This window comes from Dromiciops gliroides, chromosome 3, assembly GCF_019393635.1.
Source record: "Dromiciops gliroides isolate mDroGli1 chromosome 3, mDroGli1.pri, whole genome shotgun sequence".
Taxonomy (NCBI): Eukaryota; Metazoa; Chordata; class Mammalia; order Microbiotheria; family Microbiotheriidae; genus Dromiciops; species Dromiciops gliroides.
The window spans coordinates 606,423,692-606,440,314 of NC_057863.1; the positions used below are offsets into that span (position 1 = coordinate 606,423,692).

The 16,623-nt window shown below is 47.6% G+C and overlaps 1 protein-coding gene across 5 annotated transcripts in view; it reads right to left on the reverse strand.

Annotated features, from left to right (window-relative positions):
* Positions 1-541: 541 nt before the first annotated feature.
* CEP85 (centrosomal protein 85) overlaps positions 542-16,623 on the reverse strand; it is a 40,317-nt gene continuing 24,235 nt past the window's right edge. For 2 of the 5 annotated variants that reach the window (XM_043997876.1, XM_043997880.1), the window contains 10 exons: positions 15,825-15,946; positions 15,312-15,429; positions 13,223-13,408; positions 11,492-11,644; positions 10,941-11,095; positions 10,447-10,561; positions 6,425-6,475; positions 4,460-4,567; positions 2,730-2,955; positions 542-2,204 (listed from right to left, as the gene is read on the reverse strand). In XM_043997876.1, the coding sequence (XP_043853811.1) occupies positions 2,044-2,204; positions 2,730-2,955; positions 4,460-4,567; positions 6,425-6,475; positions 10,447-10,561; positions 10,941-11,095; positions 11,492-11,644; positions 13,223-13,408; positions 15,312-15,429; positions 15,825-15,946 (1,395 nt within the window). In that variant the 3' untranslated portion in view covers positions 542-2,043. Of the gene's footprint in view, positions 2,205-2,729; positions 2,956-4,448; positions 4,568-6,424; positions 6,476-10,446; positions 10,562-10,940; positions 11,096-11,491; positions 11,645-13,222; positions 13,409-15,311; positions 15,430-15,824; positions 15,947-16,623 lie in introns of those variants that run through there. The other 3 variants (XM_043997878.1, XM_043997881.1, XM_043997879.1) reach the window with 3 other exon arrangements.

A 16,623-nucleotide genomic window follows, 5' to 3' on the forward strand; every position in this document is an offset into this window, starting at 1 on the left:
CCCGTGAGTCAGTGGCGCTCGGGACCAATGGGCGGGCCCTGAAGGCGGCCGGGGGCGGGGCCTCCCCTTCAGCCTCCGCGGCGGGGGCGGGGGCCAGGGTCGCGCGCTCGGCCTGGAGGCCCCCGCCGCGCGTGGCCTGGGATTCATGGGCACCCCGGGCCCGCCCGGCCCCTGCCTCCGAGCGCCTTCCCAGGGGCCGGGGGGTACGGGCTGGGAGGTGCCATGGGGCAGGCGCGGCCGGGCCTCCCTCGCTCCCCGGGCGCTCCAGGCTTTCCACAACCCCCGCCTTCCCCGAGCTGGAGACACGGAGCCGGGCTTCGGCAGCCCGCGCGGGTGCCTGTGCCTGCCTCGGCCCCCGGCCCCCGGCCAGAGGTGGACCCCTCCTGGAGGCCCCCGAGTGAGGCCCGGGGCCCCCCAGCATGCCCCGCGCCGCCCCGGCCCCAGCCCGGGCCTGTTCCTGCTCAGGTATCCAGGGGACCCCATCTGTTCCCCACTGCGGGGAGATGGGGCAGAGAGGCAGAATTAAAGCCGCGCAGCCAGTTAAACCTTTTATTTTGTAATCAAAATAATACAAACCAGTTGGTATAACAAAGATCCATATAAATATCTGTGCTTATAAACTTGGGGGGGGGCAGCCCTGAGCTCCGAGGGTAGGACACCCCGAGGGGGAGGCAGCTTCCCCAGACATTCTATAAATTAAAGGGCATGGAGAAGAGGATCCTTCCAGGCCTGGGAGGCTGGTGCACCAAGGCTGCCAGGGGCCCGATCCTCAGCCTGGTATCAAGGGCCAGCCCTAATCACGGGTTCTCATGCCCACATCGTGCACACTTAGGACAAGCACACAGAGCCGGGAACAAATGAGGGCACCATTCTCCGCACTGGAAGGATAAAAAAGGGGCCTTGATCCAAGGCTTCTCTAACAGAAGAAAAAACCCAACCTAACAGGCCTTGCAAACAACTCAAATCCAGCCTGTACCAGAAACTAAGAAGCCAAAACGTGAACAGCTAAAAAATCCGGAGCCCAGGGTGCAGAGGTCTGTGTGGGCATTAGTGTTGAGGGTTTTCCAGGGAAGCTTTTCCTAACCCAACAGGGGAGGAAAGGAAGGAGATGAGACTCCCCCAAGAAGCTGGACAGCTAACTCTCCCATAGCCCCCCTGGGCCAAGGTAGCCAGAGGAAAGAAGGGAAAAGGGCAGCCTCTACCCTATTGGCTCCAAGCAGCTGTGGCCAAGCTCCCGAGCCAGAGAGGAGCAGAGGCCTTGCTGAAGGATGGTGAAGACCAGCTGCACCATTCCACCAGTGACAGCATTCAGTCCCCTATTGCTTGCAGAGACCAGGAACAAGGACAAAGAGCGAGCAAGTTATTTGTCTGCTCCATAGCTAGAAACACCACAATCCCAGGTTGAAAAAATGACCCGGGTGGCTCTTAGTGGACAACTTAGTTAAGGTGGGAGGTGAGAGGGAGAATTAAGGCACGAGAATCTCAAGTAATCCTTGGCCCCACAGATTCTTCCTTCCCCCACTAGATCTCATCTTAGTCAAACCTAAGGGAAAACCATGGAGATGTGTGTCTGGGCACCAGAATCCTGGGCATATGGTATCTAAGGCAAGTTGGGGGAGGCATGGAGGGGTCCTTGTCATTAATGATCTGAGGGCAATCGCAGCAAGTGTCCAGAGACTCTTTCTTGCTCGGCCCCTTAAAGAATGCTGTGAGCAAAACAGTGGTCAAGAAGATCTTGGTTCCCATCTGCAAGGATGGCAACAGGCCAGGTTTCCTCACATGGGCCTGAGGCCAAGGCAGGGTTTTCCTGGGCACAACCTGCTGCCCAGGGAAGGCCAGTTAATGATTAACTCACCCTCTCCCATCACCACCCAGGGCCCCCAATCAGGACTGGCAAGTGCCAATAAACATGTTCCTGAAGGACAAGACATATCCTTGGCAGGGGGCTTTCCAACTTATTCATCACTCCCTCACAGCAAATCAAAAGGCAGTCACTGGCCTGGCCTCTCTTCCGCCTGGTTTCTCCCTCTATTTGCTAGGTCTTCACTGGGTGATGCAGTTGTCTCCCATATCCTGGGCATATCTGTCAGATATGGTGGTACGCAATTCCTCGATGTCACGATGCAATTGCCTGACTTCTTCTAACTTCTTGATGATAACATCTGGCTTCTGCAAATCCGGCTCAGTCGAGGGGTGGGCTACAGCTGGGGAAGAAAAATTCATTCAGTAGGCCTAGTGGGAGGAGCTTGCCATGAAGAGATCCACAGACTTGGAACATGGCACCTCAAGGGGCAGCTTATCCCCTACCCATGGGCCTTGGGTCCATCTTGGATCAGACCAACCAATATTGATTTAGAACCTACTATGTGCAAGGAACTAAGGGACTTTAAAAAAAGATAAGCCTTTCAGTTCCTCAAGGAGACTAAGGTGGAAATGCTGGCCTCAGAGGCCTGTGATTGAGGCCTAAGTGTAACTCTTGCTGGGTGACCTGAGCAAGTCCCTGTGCATCTCTGGGTCTGAAACTGCTTGTGTGTAAAAGGAGATGACACCTATATGACACACCTCCCAGGGCTCTAGCTGGATATGATTATGCCTGCTTAGACACTTGACAACTGGATGACCACCACTGGGCTCAAAGGACTGGCAGCTTCCTTCTAGTTCTGTGTTGCTTAATGAGGATCATTTCCTCCCCAGACCCCCCCAGCACCCACCCTGGCCTTGAGACTTACAATGGATGCCCAGGAGAAGGGATAGGTTGGGGTCTTTGCCCTGGGCCCTCTGGGTCACAATGCTGCATACAGCCTGCAGATCATGCAGGCAGCTGCCCAGCTCATGGTGCAGTTCCTGGGCTAGCTGAGCTGTGTCTGCAGAGGGCAAAGATGCTGGCTGGGCCTGGCGAAGGTGCTCCTGGAGGGTCAGGTTCTTCTCAATCAGGTCTTGGTTCTGCCCTGAAAGCTGAGCACACGGGCAAGCCATGATTAAATCCAGGCTGGGGGCGGGTAGACATAAGGCTCTGAGTCAGCAGCAGGCAGCCAGGCCCTGGGTTGGGCCCCCAGATAGCAGGGTCTGACTCTATCCTCCCACCCGCCTAGAAAGGGAGTGTTTTCTCTGTGAAGCCTTGGCCTGCCACAGTAGCTGCTTCCCACAGGGGACCTGAGTCACCAGCCTGCAGGTTCCTATTCAGGAACCAGAGAAGTTACTCTCCACCCCTTGGAAATGCATCTGCAGCCAGTGCCTCAGCCAACACTGTTAGCCAGGCCATTAGAGAAGCCTGAACACATACAAGTGAAATCTGAGGAGAACAAAACCTCCGCTGGAGATACTGGTTTCAATCTTTCCCCTCCACCCTAACAAGAGCGGCTCTGGGCCAGGCTGGCCGGGCCCCATCTCTTTGTGAGGGAGTCGAGGAAAGAAGAGGCAGCAAGAGGAGCAGAGGCTTAGGTGACCAGTGTGTGCCTAGGATTTGGGAAAGTGTCCTGGAGACTGGGCTTCATGGCCTGTGTGACCTTCAGCTAGTTACTGTCGATGGTATTTGGGCAGCTAGATGCCTCAGTGGACAGAGTGCTGGGCCTGGAGTCAGGAAGATGAGTTCAAATTCAGCCTCAGACACTCACTAGCTGTGTGACCCTGGGCAAGTCACTAAACTTCTGTTTATCTAATCTACTGGAGAAGGAAATGGCAAACCACTTCAATATCTTTGCCAAGAAAACCTGACATGAGGTCACAGTCAGACACAACTGAATGACACAGAAGGTACTGATGGAACTATAAGATCTTTTGAGTTGGAAAGAATCTTTGTATGATTAGATCTTTAGATTCCCTTCCAGGCTTCAGGGACTTGGATTCTGCCACCTTGAATTAACTGGCATTGAACACTGCCCTCCTCCCCCCACAACTCCAACTGCAGCTGAACCCATCCCTCATTGAACACTAGACCTATGAAGGATGGTAACTTCACCCCACTACTCTTTCTCTCTGACGTTCTGAGAAGATGCTGAACAGATTTTCCCTCCCCCAGTTCCCACCCACTTTAGCCTTAACCTGGGGCTGAGCCCAGTTAAAGAACTCTTTGAACTCTGCTTCCTGTTCAACTCACTGTACAAGGCAAGAAGAACAGAGACTAAATACAGAAAACATTCTAGGGAAATTAAATCCAGGGGGTGGGGGGTTCAAAATACAAAATATTTTTTATAAAAAAGTTTTAATAGTCCAAAAGTCCATTTGCTGATGTCATCTCCACAAGCCTCAACATCAAATGGTGGCAGAGGAGGGGAGGGGATGGGGACGGCGCTAAAACCCAGGAGTCTAGGGGCCAGCCAACACGCCTGTATACCGGCAGGGGAGTTGGTTAAGCTGTTTTCTGCATTGAGCCAGATAGGTCCTGTAGAAAGGAATCCCAACTGGTCTCCAATAGAGAAACCCTGGCCTCCAAGGCCCCAGACTCTTACCCTGTTCTCACCTCCTTTACTGCCAAGCGCAGCTGCTCCAAGGCATTTTCCCTCCTTCTGGCTTCCTCCTTCAAGGCTTGACCAGCTCCTTCTTCTTGGGCCACTTCTGCCTCCAGGCTCTGGGGGCCACCAAAGGGAGTGGAGAGAGCAAAGGATTACAAGCCAGCCACCAGAAGCTGAGACTGGCTTCTGCCAATTTCCCACCCAGCGGCTTTGGTAAGGGCTATCCAAGGCCAAAGAGCCAGGTGACTGACAGAATGGGAGGATCAAGCAAGGCTTCAGGGAAAGCTGGACCCAAGGACAACTTAGCTTTCAAAAGGCCTGGGTAGCATCAAGGAGGAAGAAAAGAAAGACCTTCTCTCTGGAAAGTGAATATGGTCAAAGGCCTGAAACTGAGACGGCCAGGGTGAGGTACAGGGAAAGGCCAGCAGCCACTGAATTTCAGAGTTGGAAGGGGCCTTCAATGCCAACTAGTCCAACCTGTAGTAATCCAAACAAACACCAGATGTGTGAAAAGTCTGACAAGGGCAGAGTCCAGCGGGACTATCACTCCCTATTTCTGGACCCCAGGCTTCTCTTGGCAGTCTTTCCTGGCTGCCATCACATCTGAGCTCATACTCAGCTCACTAAAACCCAGAGATCTTTTTTTCCAATTAAAGCCTGTCTAACTAGGGACAACCCAGCATCACCTCATCTTCTGGTCTTTTCCTACTCCAATGATGAGTTTTTCTGAACCCACTGTATCTGATTCAGGCCAACTTCCAAGGTGCTGCCAATGTATTTGGTTTTTTTTTTGTTTGTTTGTTTGTTTTTATAATTTTTTTTTTTTTGCAGGCAATGGGGGTTAAGTGACTTGCCCACGGTCACACAGCTAGTAAGTGTCAAGTGTCTGAGGCCGGATTTGAACTCAGGTCCTCCTGACTCCAGGGCCGGTGCTTAACCACCGTGCCATCTAGCTGCCCCATGCTGCCAATGTATTTGTGATCAGACCCTGACCCATCTGTCAGCTAGCCCTCCCAGGTGAGGGTCTGCTACCAATTCACAAAGCACTGAATCTATGCCTTTATCCAAGACTGATAAAATCATTCAACAGCTCAGAGTCAAGGAGAGATCTCTGAGGCACTCTCACTCCTTAGGAGACCGCCTTCAGTCTAGTAACCCTGTCCAAAAAGGATATTATGTTAGTATGACATGGACTCTGGGATTACAACTTCTTTTCTAGGTGTTTCCCATGCATCTCTTTAATAAGATGGAGGGGTTCCCCCACATGCAGCTCTGTAGGTTATGACACAGTTTGTGCTTGGCTGATACCCCTTTAAAAAAGCCCAGGGTCACTGCCATGCCTCAACTTGGCATCGACTGAAGAAGGATGACAGTGAGGACTGAAATCCAGATATGCACAGACAAGGGGTGCTCCCCCAAATCAGCCACAGCCCTTAAAACAGGACCAATTAGAGGTCATACTAAGGTTTTATACAAGCCAGTCCTGAGGAGGATGGGGAGATTAGGCAGGTCTGGGAAGCACAAGATGTATTTGGATCAATACAACATAAATCAGGTCATGCTTACACCCCCACCCCCTTGCAAAAAGCATCATATGGTTAAAGACCCATGTTAACTACCCAGAACAATAGAATTATATGGTTTTGGGTCCCAAAGAGGCAGTAAGACTTCCCAACAAAACTGCTACATTGTAATATTTTCATGCATTTAAATGTTCAGAAGGGACAGCCTGTTACCAGACTAATTTCCCTACTGGACAACTCTAAAAAGCTAAATATAAGTAGCCCAGACCACACAATGCCAAAGGGGCATAGCAGGCTCTGGGATTATTGACTGCAATTCCATTATGTGATGGGTGGAGGGCAGAAATTCTTCCTGTAGGAACATACCTCTGAAAACCACACAAAGATCTGCTTTGCATACAACTTCTGGGATGTATTGAATATATTTGTGAAGATCTGGCACCTGCTTACCTTCACTTGTGAACACAACTGATCTATTTTCTTCTGTTGCTTATCCACAATCTAAAAGGCAAAGAAAAGGGAAAATGCCAGCGCTTATTTCCCCGCAAGTGAGTTTGCACTATCAAACGTCAGTGGCACACTAGCCTCACAGTGCTGTAGGTTCTGGTTGACTCTGGTACAGCTAAGATCCAGGTCATGAATTCTCTGAGTGGGGATTGTTCTTTTCTTTGTGTTTGCATCTCCTCTCTCTCCTTAGCACAGTTCTTAACACAGAGTATGCAATAAATACCTGTTTATTGATTCTGGCAGCTTGGTTAGCTCAGTAGTGAGTTAACTGAAGAGCAGAAAAAGTACTGGCCTTGGATTCAGAAGACCTGGGTTTCAAAATGTACTAGCTATGTGTCTGTGGGCAAATCCCTTAACCTACATCTCAGCTTCCTCATCTGTAAAATGGGGATCATACTATTTGCTTTCCCTCCAACAGAATCATTGTGAGGAAAGTAAACAACATAAAATGACTCATTGTTCTGTCTCTCTGGCACCAGCTAAACCAGGGTTTGGTGGCAACTACTACCTGTTTTTTTACAGCCGTGAGCTAAGAATGATTTTTATATTTTAAAATCAAGTTTTTATGGTACTTAAAAATATAAGAAACCATGATTAACTTGCAGACTGTACAAAAACAAGTGGTGGGCAGCATCTGGCCCTGGGGCTTCTGGTTTACTAACCCCTGGTCTGAACCACTGATCTTGGTCATTATAAATGAATACTGTTGGCAGGAAAAGGATTGAGCAGGATGTGTGCTGAGTGCAAGATGGCCAAGAATCTTGGGAGAAAAAAATCCCTGTCATAGTGTAATGGAAAGAGTACCAGCCTGAAAGGACTTTGTGGTTACATACTGGTTGTGCTCCTCACTAGGTCTGCACCTCAGCCTCCTGCTCTTTTGGAAAATGATGGTATTGGACTTGATGGTCTCCCCTTCTCTCTCTCTCTCTCTCTCTCTCTCTCTCTCTCTCTCTCTCTCTCTCTCTCTCTCTCTCTCTCTGTCCCTCCCTCTCCTGTTGATTTGAAGTCTTACTTCAAAAAATATTTACGAAGTGCCCACTACAGGCAAGGCACTGAGCTTGCTACTGGATAAAAAGCTCCCACCCCCCTAAAAAAGATCCCCATTAAGAAGCCCGTGTGCCAGGGAAAAAGAAAGTGGAGGAAAAAATATCACATACACAGATCAGTTAAGACAAAACTGAGAGGGAGAGAGAATGCTAACAACCAGGTATCTGGGGGCAAAACCAGGAAAAGTTCCCATGGGAGGCGCCTAAGCTCAGCCTCAAGGGAAGCTGGGTATTCTAAGAGGCAAAGGAGGGTAGTTTAGGGTGGGGGCCAGTCTGTGTAAAGGCATGGAGATGGGAGAGGAACCATCCAGTTTGAGTAACAGCTGGTGGTCTACTTTGGCTAGAACATAGTGTGTGTGACTAGGAATAGTAGGAGATTAAAGGTAGAGGGTAGGAGGAGCAGCTAGGTGGCGCAGTGGATAGAGCACTGGACTTGAATTCAGGAGGACCTGAGTTCAAATCTGGCCTCAGACACTTAACACTTACTAGCTGTGTGACCCTGGGCAAGTCACTTAACCCCAATTGCCTCACCAAAAAAAACCAAAAAGGTAGAGGGTAGGTGGGAACCAGACTGTGAAGGTTTGTGTTTTATCCTTGAGGCTATAGAAGATTTTGGAGCTCAGATCTATGTTTTAGGAACAGTAATTTGGCAGCTGTGTGGGGAATGGATTGGAGGAAGACTGGAAAAGGGAGAAATCAATTAGCAAGCTATTGAAACATGTCAGGCAAGAGATTATAAAGGGATGAACTAGGGTAGTAGCTGTGTGAAGGGAGAAAAAGGAAGCTGTAAAGGAAGAATTGAGGAAATGGTGGCAACGAATGGACTTAGAGAGTGAGGGAAAAGGAAGAGGAAATGACTGTAGTTGTGCTCCACTTAGGTAGCATTTCTGGAAACAGGGCCTCCTTTACTTTCCTATCCCTTTATAATGCTTAGCACATAGGAGACACTTCCATCAACATTTACTGAATTGAAAGATGTATTAGTAACATGAGTGAATTTCTTCATTAATGAAGTCTGCTTACCCTGTAGAGTAGCAAAACTTAAGTCTTTTGGATGGAAATCTTTCTCAAATTAATTGCCTCTCTAGTAACCTTAGACTACCATGTCCTTTGAGTTCTTGAATGTTCCATTTATAACTGAAAGGCTGTGCGGTGAAATGGGCAGACCAATGAGTCTGAATTCAGGAGACCAAGGGGGACTCAAGTCCCATCACTGCTCCAAACTTGTTTCTGTAAAAATGAAGACGGGATCTTCCCTAGTTGCTGAGATCAAAGTGGCTCCATAAACTTTATAGCTCCAAGTAAATGTCAGCTATTCCTAGTAGTATTTGTCTATTCCACCCAAAATCATGAAGCACGGCCCTGCTCTCTCCTCATTTGGGCTCTGCCCTGTCTGCCCATGCCTTTGATGGGTCATCCATCTCTTGTCCCTTACCTGACTGTCTGAGGTCCACCCTTCCTTCTCTCTCTCTATTCTCTCTTTCAAGAACCTCAATGATGATCATATCTACTCAGATGGACCCTAAATCTAGATATTGAGTCTTAATCTCACTCTTGAATTTCAGTCCCACATCACCCCCTGCCACACCTGGCTATCCCAACAACTCTCTAAAACTCAAGCTGTCCTAAGCAGAACTCATCTGGAAGCAGCTCTAGTGACCTAGCGATACTCTCAGAGGCTGCTCTGTCTGCCTGATGGGATGGCAAGGAACAGAGCAGTCACCTTCCCTCAATCCCACCTCCTTCAATCGATCACTCTAGCTTACAGCCTTAGTCATTCCTGATTCTTTCCTCTTCCTTTCACTTGTTATCCATCGTGCATTTCTATTGCTCTCTGAGCTATAACTTGAATTCTTCTAAGATCATGATTTGTAGCCACAGAGCATCACAGGCAGAATGACGTGAAAGAGATGGGCTTTTGCAGCAAACAATTTGAGCTGCAGGTTAAACTGCAATCTCCCCTAGATCGACCAAGTCAATATTCTTTCCTTACTTGTATGTTGGCCCAGTCTATCCATTAGTATAACAAGGACATGCATAAACAGAAAGTGAACTTAATTATGGTATTATTTCTAGTTCTACTGTGAAGGACAATCATTATATCAGGTTTTCCTTCAAGACAGATCCTGAAGCTTGATAAAAATTGCCATCATAGAAAAATATCAGGCCAGGTATCCCCTGTTAGGAAACATACCACATGCAATTCACATGTACTTGTGAAAAGCAAGCACACTCTTTTTTTTTTTTTTAGTGAGGCAATTGGGGTTAAGTGACTTGCCCAGTGTCACACAGCTAGTAAGTGTTAATTGTCTGAGGCTGGATTTGAACTCAGGTACTCCTGACTCCAGGGCCAGTGCTCTATCCACTGCGCCACCTAGCTGCCCCACACTATTTCTAACAAACCAAAATGACAAATGATTATAGATGACAATGTAAATATAGACCCAAATATTCGCGACTACTTAGCTTTAACAGTATGATAACCTTCAGTAGCAACCCCTGTTCTTCAGTTTGTTGTTTCTAGTCTGTAAAAAGCTGTTAAACCAGCTAATCTAGCATATTAGAATTGTGTGTAAAATAAGCGTAAAGAAATTCTGGCAGAAGGACTAAACCATGAGAACTGGGGATGAGCTTTAGTGCCAGAACCCTGGCTGGCCAGAGGGTCTTATATTTTGTTCTTCCTGGTTCCCCAAAAGTTATCCAGTGAAGTGTTACCATAAAACACATTTTAAAAATCACCAAAGAAAGCTGTTCCCTGCCTGACTCCCATTTTGGAAAACACAAAGCACTAGACAGAAGAGTTGTAAAATGCATTAGCTCGACTGAGAAGATCAGCTGTTCTGAAGGTGGCCAGGTGCAAGGCCTTCCCTATAGCTCTCCCTCCCCTCCCACTAGACCAGGGCACACACTATCAGTCACCTTCCTGAGGCAATCACACTCTTTCTGCAAAGATTCAGTCTCCACTTTGGGGCTTTCCACTTGTTGAACCAGGCTCCCTCCACCAGCCTTCTTCGAACACTGTTTATCTTGCAAACTGAAAGACAAAGTGTCTCAACAGGTTATCCCATCCACGTGCCAGCCTCCTGCCCTAACTGCTCTCTCTTTTTAGAGTAAGTAGGGCCGAGGCTCTTTGGCTCACTCCCCTTCCAACCCTCTCCTCCTGTCTCACTCAGGTGCTGCTGCACTTTCTGCAGAGAAAAACAAGGGCCCAGGGGCTGCTAATGTGATTTATTTGTCTACCATCCCACGACAAACCAGGAAAGAACAACCAGAGTGTTCAGTAACGGTTACTAACTAGAGAAGCAGGTGCCACCTCCCAAGTTATCTTTCCCTTAGGTGCTGAGGTGCCTTGTTATTTTGTTCCTAAAGCTGACTAAGGGAGCTGAGAGCAGTCCTGGGGTGGGGCTGCTTACCTGTGCACAGCAGAGAGGAGTTCCCGTTCTCTCTGTTTCAGGCTCTCAAGTTGAGATTCCCGCTCTGAGCAGCCTGCCCGGGCCTCTCCCAGCTTTCTCTCTAGATCTGTCATTTGCTCCTGCAGATCTGAGTTCTTCAGCTCTAATTCCCGGAGCTAGAGACAGAAGGCCAGGCTCAGATCCAACAAGTCAGGAGTGCTTCTCCCCCAGGGACCTCAAGGTGTTTTCAATCCAACCGCCAATGAACAGCCCACAACTTTGAACATTGTATACTTGGAATTTTCCTTTGAGGAAGCACAGAGGCTTGAGAGGTAGCATGGTAGAGAGAAAAGAACACTGGACTAGGAGTCAGACGGCCTAGGTCTGCATTCTAGCTCTGCTTCCAGTGGTATGACCTTCCTCAAGTCACTTGACCTCTCTGGGCCTCAATTTCCTTCTCTGTAAAATGAAGGAATCAGATTAGATTCCTCAGGTCCTTTCCCACTCTAGAGTAACCTATAAACTTCCTGGGTGATTCCATTTCCTCCCAACAGGTCAGATACTATTTCTACCTTCTGGCTCTGCTTCTGATGATCCTCCCTAGTGGGTAGGTCAGCCAGATAGCGCTCCAGGGTCTCGATTCGCTGCTGTTTCTCCCGATTTTGCTCCGACTCCTTTTGACATTTCTTTTTCAGGTTGTTAATGTGTTTGTCCCGTCCCTTGACCTGTGTGAAGGGAAGTCACTTTTCTGTCTCAGTTGGCTCAGGGTTTGTTTCTATCAGACCCAGAATGTCAACCTTCTTTTTTCAAATAAACAATCTTTTCCCTTTGGCAATTACAATTGAGAGGTAAGCCTGCAACGAGTAGCCTTTCCCTTGGGACTCAGGATGACGTTGCACTGTGATAAGGGCAGGGAACATGAGAAAGATTAACAGGTCATTTGAGATTGGGGCACCAGTTACAGATTTAGAATGCCAGCACTTTTCAAACAAGGAATGAGAAGGTCACCAATCCTTAGGGGGCCTTAAAAGTAGATGCATTTCCTTCCAAAGGCATGCATCCTGTCTGGTTCACCTAGGTGGACTAACAATACATCTCCCGCCCCCCCTCAAAAAAACCCCATCAGCTGCACAATAAACAAATCACTGGAAAAGGTAAATTCTACCTACAAAGTCTAAGTTTAAAAAACATAATATAGTAGAAAAAGAATTCCATTTAAGACCCAGCCTTGACATATATACTTCTCTGATCCTCCTCAGTTTCCTCATCTATAAAATAGGGCTAATAATACTTATGCTACCCACCTTAAAACGCTGCTCTGAAAAAAGCATTTTGTTAACCAAAAAGTACTATAGAAATGTAGATATTCTTATTTTCAGAAGACACAACCAAAAGGGAAGTAAAAAAAAAAAAGTCAGTGAAAGGAAATAGACACTGACTGATCTCAGAGGAAGCAACTGATAGAACTAAAGGGGAAAATGTGACCAAAGGATGACTCATTAATGAGCTGATGGTCCTGGCTCAGGTGAAACTATCACTATTTACACCTGAAAAGCTGTGTGGTAATGCCTCCTATTTTTCTAATGCTTCATGGTTTCCAAAGAACTCCAGGCACAGCAAGGCTATGAGGTAAGAATGCAGTACGTTATTAACCCTTTTCTACCAGAGGAAACTGAAGGTCAGGGAAATGCCATGTCACAACCACATAGACACTAAGCAAAGGAGCCAAGATTTGGGCCAAAGTCTCCTGCCTCAACGCTGGCCCACTGTTCTTTCTACTACTCTCAGCTGCCACTCTGTAAGAATACAGAAACTTGAGGAATTGAGGATTAGAGGAATGGGAGACCAGAGCCAATGGAAATGGGCCAGCATCCATGGTGTCCAGGTACCTTTCAGGGCAATCACAAGTAGACTGACCAGTATTCTAAGTTTTCCAAGTAGTTGCAAACATAAACTTCTCTCCATGTTTAGTCCACAGGAGGAAGAAAACCAAGCAAACTGAAACCAGGAATAATGGTGTAACTGCTTCTCTCCTCTGCCAGCTGGCAAGGTCTGAGAGAATGGGGGAGTGAACAGTGGGGAATGCCCAAGTACTACTCTATTTACCTCAGGGTAGGTAACCAGAACAGGCAGGCAGCGCTGATGCTCAGAAAACATGGTCTTGGGAGCCCTCCTACCTGGCTCACATCTGCTCCTGGCATGGCCACCAGCATCATGGCCTTGGCAAGGAGAGCCCCAACTTGTCTCTGGATGCCTCCAAATACCTTTCCAATTAGAGGGCAGCCCAACCATCTCTCACTCACCCTTTCCTCTTGTTTCTTTCCTTCTTCTGAATGTTTCTGCAACGCCACCCTGAGGGACTCCCGAATGAGCTGTGCATCCACTTCTGAGGCAGAGAGTTTCTTTTCAAGCTCCATCTTTTCTTTACTGAGAACCTCTGTCTTCTGAGCAAACTGTGCTCGAAGGAAAGTGTTCTCTCGCTGCAACTCCTGCCAGAGAGATGCCCTACGTGTGACAAGTGCCTCAGTTCTTGGCTATATACATACATACATACATACACGTACACACACATGTACACACACACACTTTACACTCAGATAACATAAGGTGAAGAAACTGAGATCTAAGGAAATGAAGTGACTTGCCCATGGTCATAGAGTTCATAAACAGAACTGGGTTTTTGAGTCAATATGAATGAACCAACAGAAAATTTCCTGGACTCAGCAGATAAGTGGGGAAATCAAGTCTGGCTAAGTAACACAGAGTCAAAGGGCATAGGCCCTTATGGGGGAAGGCCATTTCCCTTCATCAGTTCCTCAGCAATACAGCTGTCTGTTCCCTCCTCTAACTGGTTTGCTCTGCAGGTTTGGGGGTGGGGGTGGGGGGAAGGGAAGCCAAGGTTGATGGCTGTTATGGCTGCCCTCTAGCACTGTCTCCATCCGTTGGGAATTTGGCCTCGTGGAAAGAGTATTGGATTAGCAGCAAAGATTTGGAGCCAGAAGGATCTTTAGAGGCTAATGCACCCAACTTCCTCCCTTTAGAGAGAAGCCAAGCGCCTTTCCTGGGTCACACAACGAGCATGTGTCTCAAGTGAGATTGAACACAGCTCTTGCTGACTCCGAGTCCGGTGTCCTACTGCCTCTCTAGAGCCAGTTCTGCTGCTCTGATCTAAAGAACTTCAGGGAAGTCATCCCTTACAGTGGGGCTGTTTCTTCACCTCAAAGTGAGATATTAGTAAAAGTGCAAAGCACAGAGCCTGGCACATAGTAGGTGCTATTTAAATGCTTATTTCCTTCCCTCTCCCTCATCTGTAAAACAAAAGGAAGTTGGGGGAGAACTGACTGGGTTGGGGACCTTCACACCATTCTAAATGCCTTGCCCCACTCACACCTGAAGCCCCTGAAGCTCTCCTCTGGCCCTGGGCCAATATCTAGTTAGATATTGGCAATATCCATTACAATACTGAATGCTTTTACAACACCAAATAAGAAGACAATATGGAATACTTTTTTCACCACCCCTCTCAGTGCTGAGTACATGTCAGTACTTAATAAAGACTGAGTTGAATTCTGAACTCTTTGCTATGACCCTAACATGCTTCCTCACTTCTATGTCCCTGTGCTTTTGCCCACAGCTTCTTCCACACAAAACACCCTCTTGTAATTTCTATTCATCCTTCAAGGCCCAGTCCCTGAATCCATGCCTGGCATCCCACTGGAGAGTGACCACTTCCTCCTGGGAGCTGCCGCAGTGCTTTGTATTTTTTCCTATTGCAATTTCAAATTTTACTTCATATTATGGTAAAGACTGAAGCCTTTGATTCTGTGTGTCTTCCCAATAATAATATCTGGGGGGCCGCTAGGTGGCGCAGTAGATAAAGCACTGGCCCTAGATTCAGGAGGATCTGAGTTCAAATCCAGCCTCAGACACATGACACTAGCTGTGTGACCCTGGGTGTGTCACTTAACCCTCATTGCCCCACAAAAAAACCAAACAAAAACAAAAACCAAATAATATCTGACACAGCAATCAAAAGTTTGCAAAGTGATGTATATTTATTGTCTGATCGGATCCTCACAAGTAAGTACTACTATATTCTCCTCCCTTTACAGATGAGAAAACTGAGAGAAGTAAAGCTATCTGTCTGTAGTTATAATGGGAGGTGTCAGAGGCAGGATTTGAGCCCCAGGTCTCTCCTGACTTGAACCCAGTGCTCTTTCCACTACACCACACTGCCTCACTATAGTATGAACTGTTTAAGAGCAGTTACTGTATTTTATCTCTGTAACAATCTGCCCTTTGTGTGCTATCCCAGGCCATCCCCAGTCTGAGAGGTAGAAACATACACACGCACCCCTACAACAGTGCCCTGGACCTTTGGCTGTTACTTACTTGCAGTCTCAGCATGCAGACACCCCCATAGTGGGCAGGGCGACCCAACAGGGCACTGTGGACCTGAAGCTCACTCTCACGAACTTTCTGTTCCAACTGAGAGATATGCTGCCTCTGCCTGTAAAGAGCCAGCAAAGTCAAGCACAGGCACATGTCAAAGCAAACTTCTTGAGCGACAGCCTGCCTGAAACTGGAGCCTTCCCTTTCCCTAAGCAGACGGACACAATCGGTCCTATTTAACTGAGATGAGAATCTCAAGGTCTGGGCTGATGATAGGGAAGGGAAGAAGGAAAAGGATTTCTGGGGGAAGGGACAAACAACTAAAAATGAGTAAGTCAGTCGTCTGCCCCTCAAAATGACACATACCCCCAAGGTAATGTTAAGCACACTCAAGAACAGGCTAGATATTAAGGCAGCTCTTTCGCTACTAGGCACTGAGAGTATCTTGGAGGCAAATATGAAAAGGCAGGAAGTTATGTTCGGATGGCTATTCCCTTCTCCCTCTGCCCTTACTTGTTGATGAGGAGATCCTTTTCCTTCAGGAGGCTCTCGTTGCTGTTCAGGATGCTCACCCACTGCGCTGGCAAAGATGGAGCATAAGCTGTGGGGTGGTGGCAAGTGGCTCCATTTGGGAGCTGAAAGACAAACAGGCCATGGGAAGTGACTTAATGTCGCTACCCAGAACCCTGCAGGGCCTTTCCTACCCATCTAAAATGAAGAAAATACTTCCATTCCAGCATTCAGAGCCTTCCACAATCTGACTCCCCTCTCCCTTTGCAGGCATTTTCATGGCTGGAAGGCTCCTTTAGTCCAAACCTTACTGGAGAGCAATTCTTTTTATGATATCCAAGAAAAGTATCCATTTAGCCTCTGTCTGAAGGTGGGGGTTGTTCTCCACCTTCCAAGGCCACCCAATTCCATACTTGGACATTAATTTATAGGAAAGGGGCAGCTAGGTGGTGCAGTGGATGGAGCGCCAGCTTTGGAATCAGGAGGACCCAAGTTCAAATCCAGCTTCAGACACTTATTAGCTGTGTGAAGCTGGGCATGTCACTTAGCCCCGATTTTGTTAAAAAAAAAAATGTGTATGTGTGTGTGTGTGTGTGTGTGTGTATGTATTTATTTTTCCTGTATCATTAGCTAAGATCTGCCCATCTGCAACTTCTACCCATTCTTCTAGTTCTGCCTTCTGATGCCAAGGAGAAAAAGTTCAATTCTTTTTCTACTGTTGTCCTTCAAACACTAGAATCTATCAATTCATCAATAAGCATTTATTAAGGACCCACTTTGTGAAGAAAGTTATCAGGTTTCC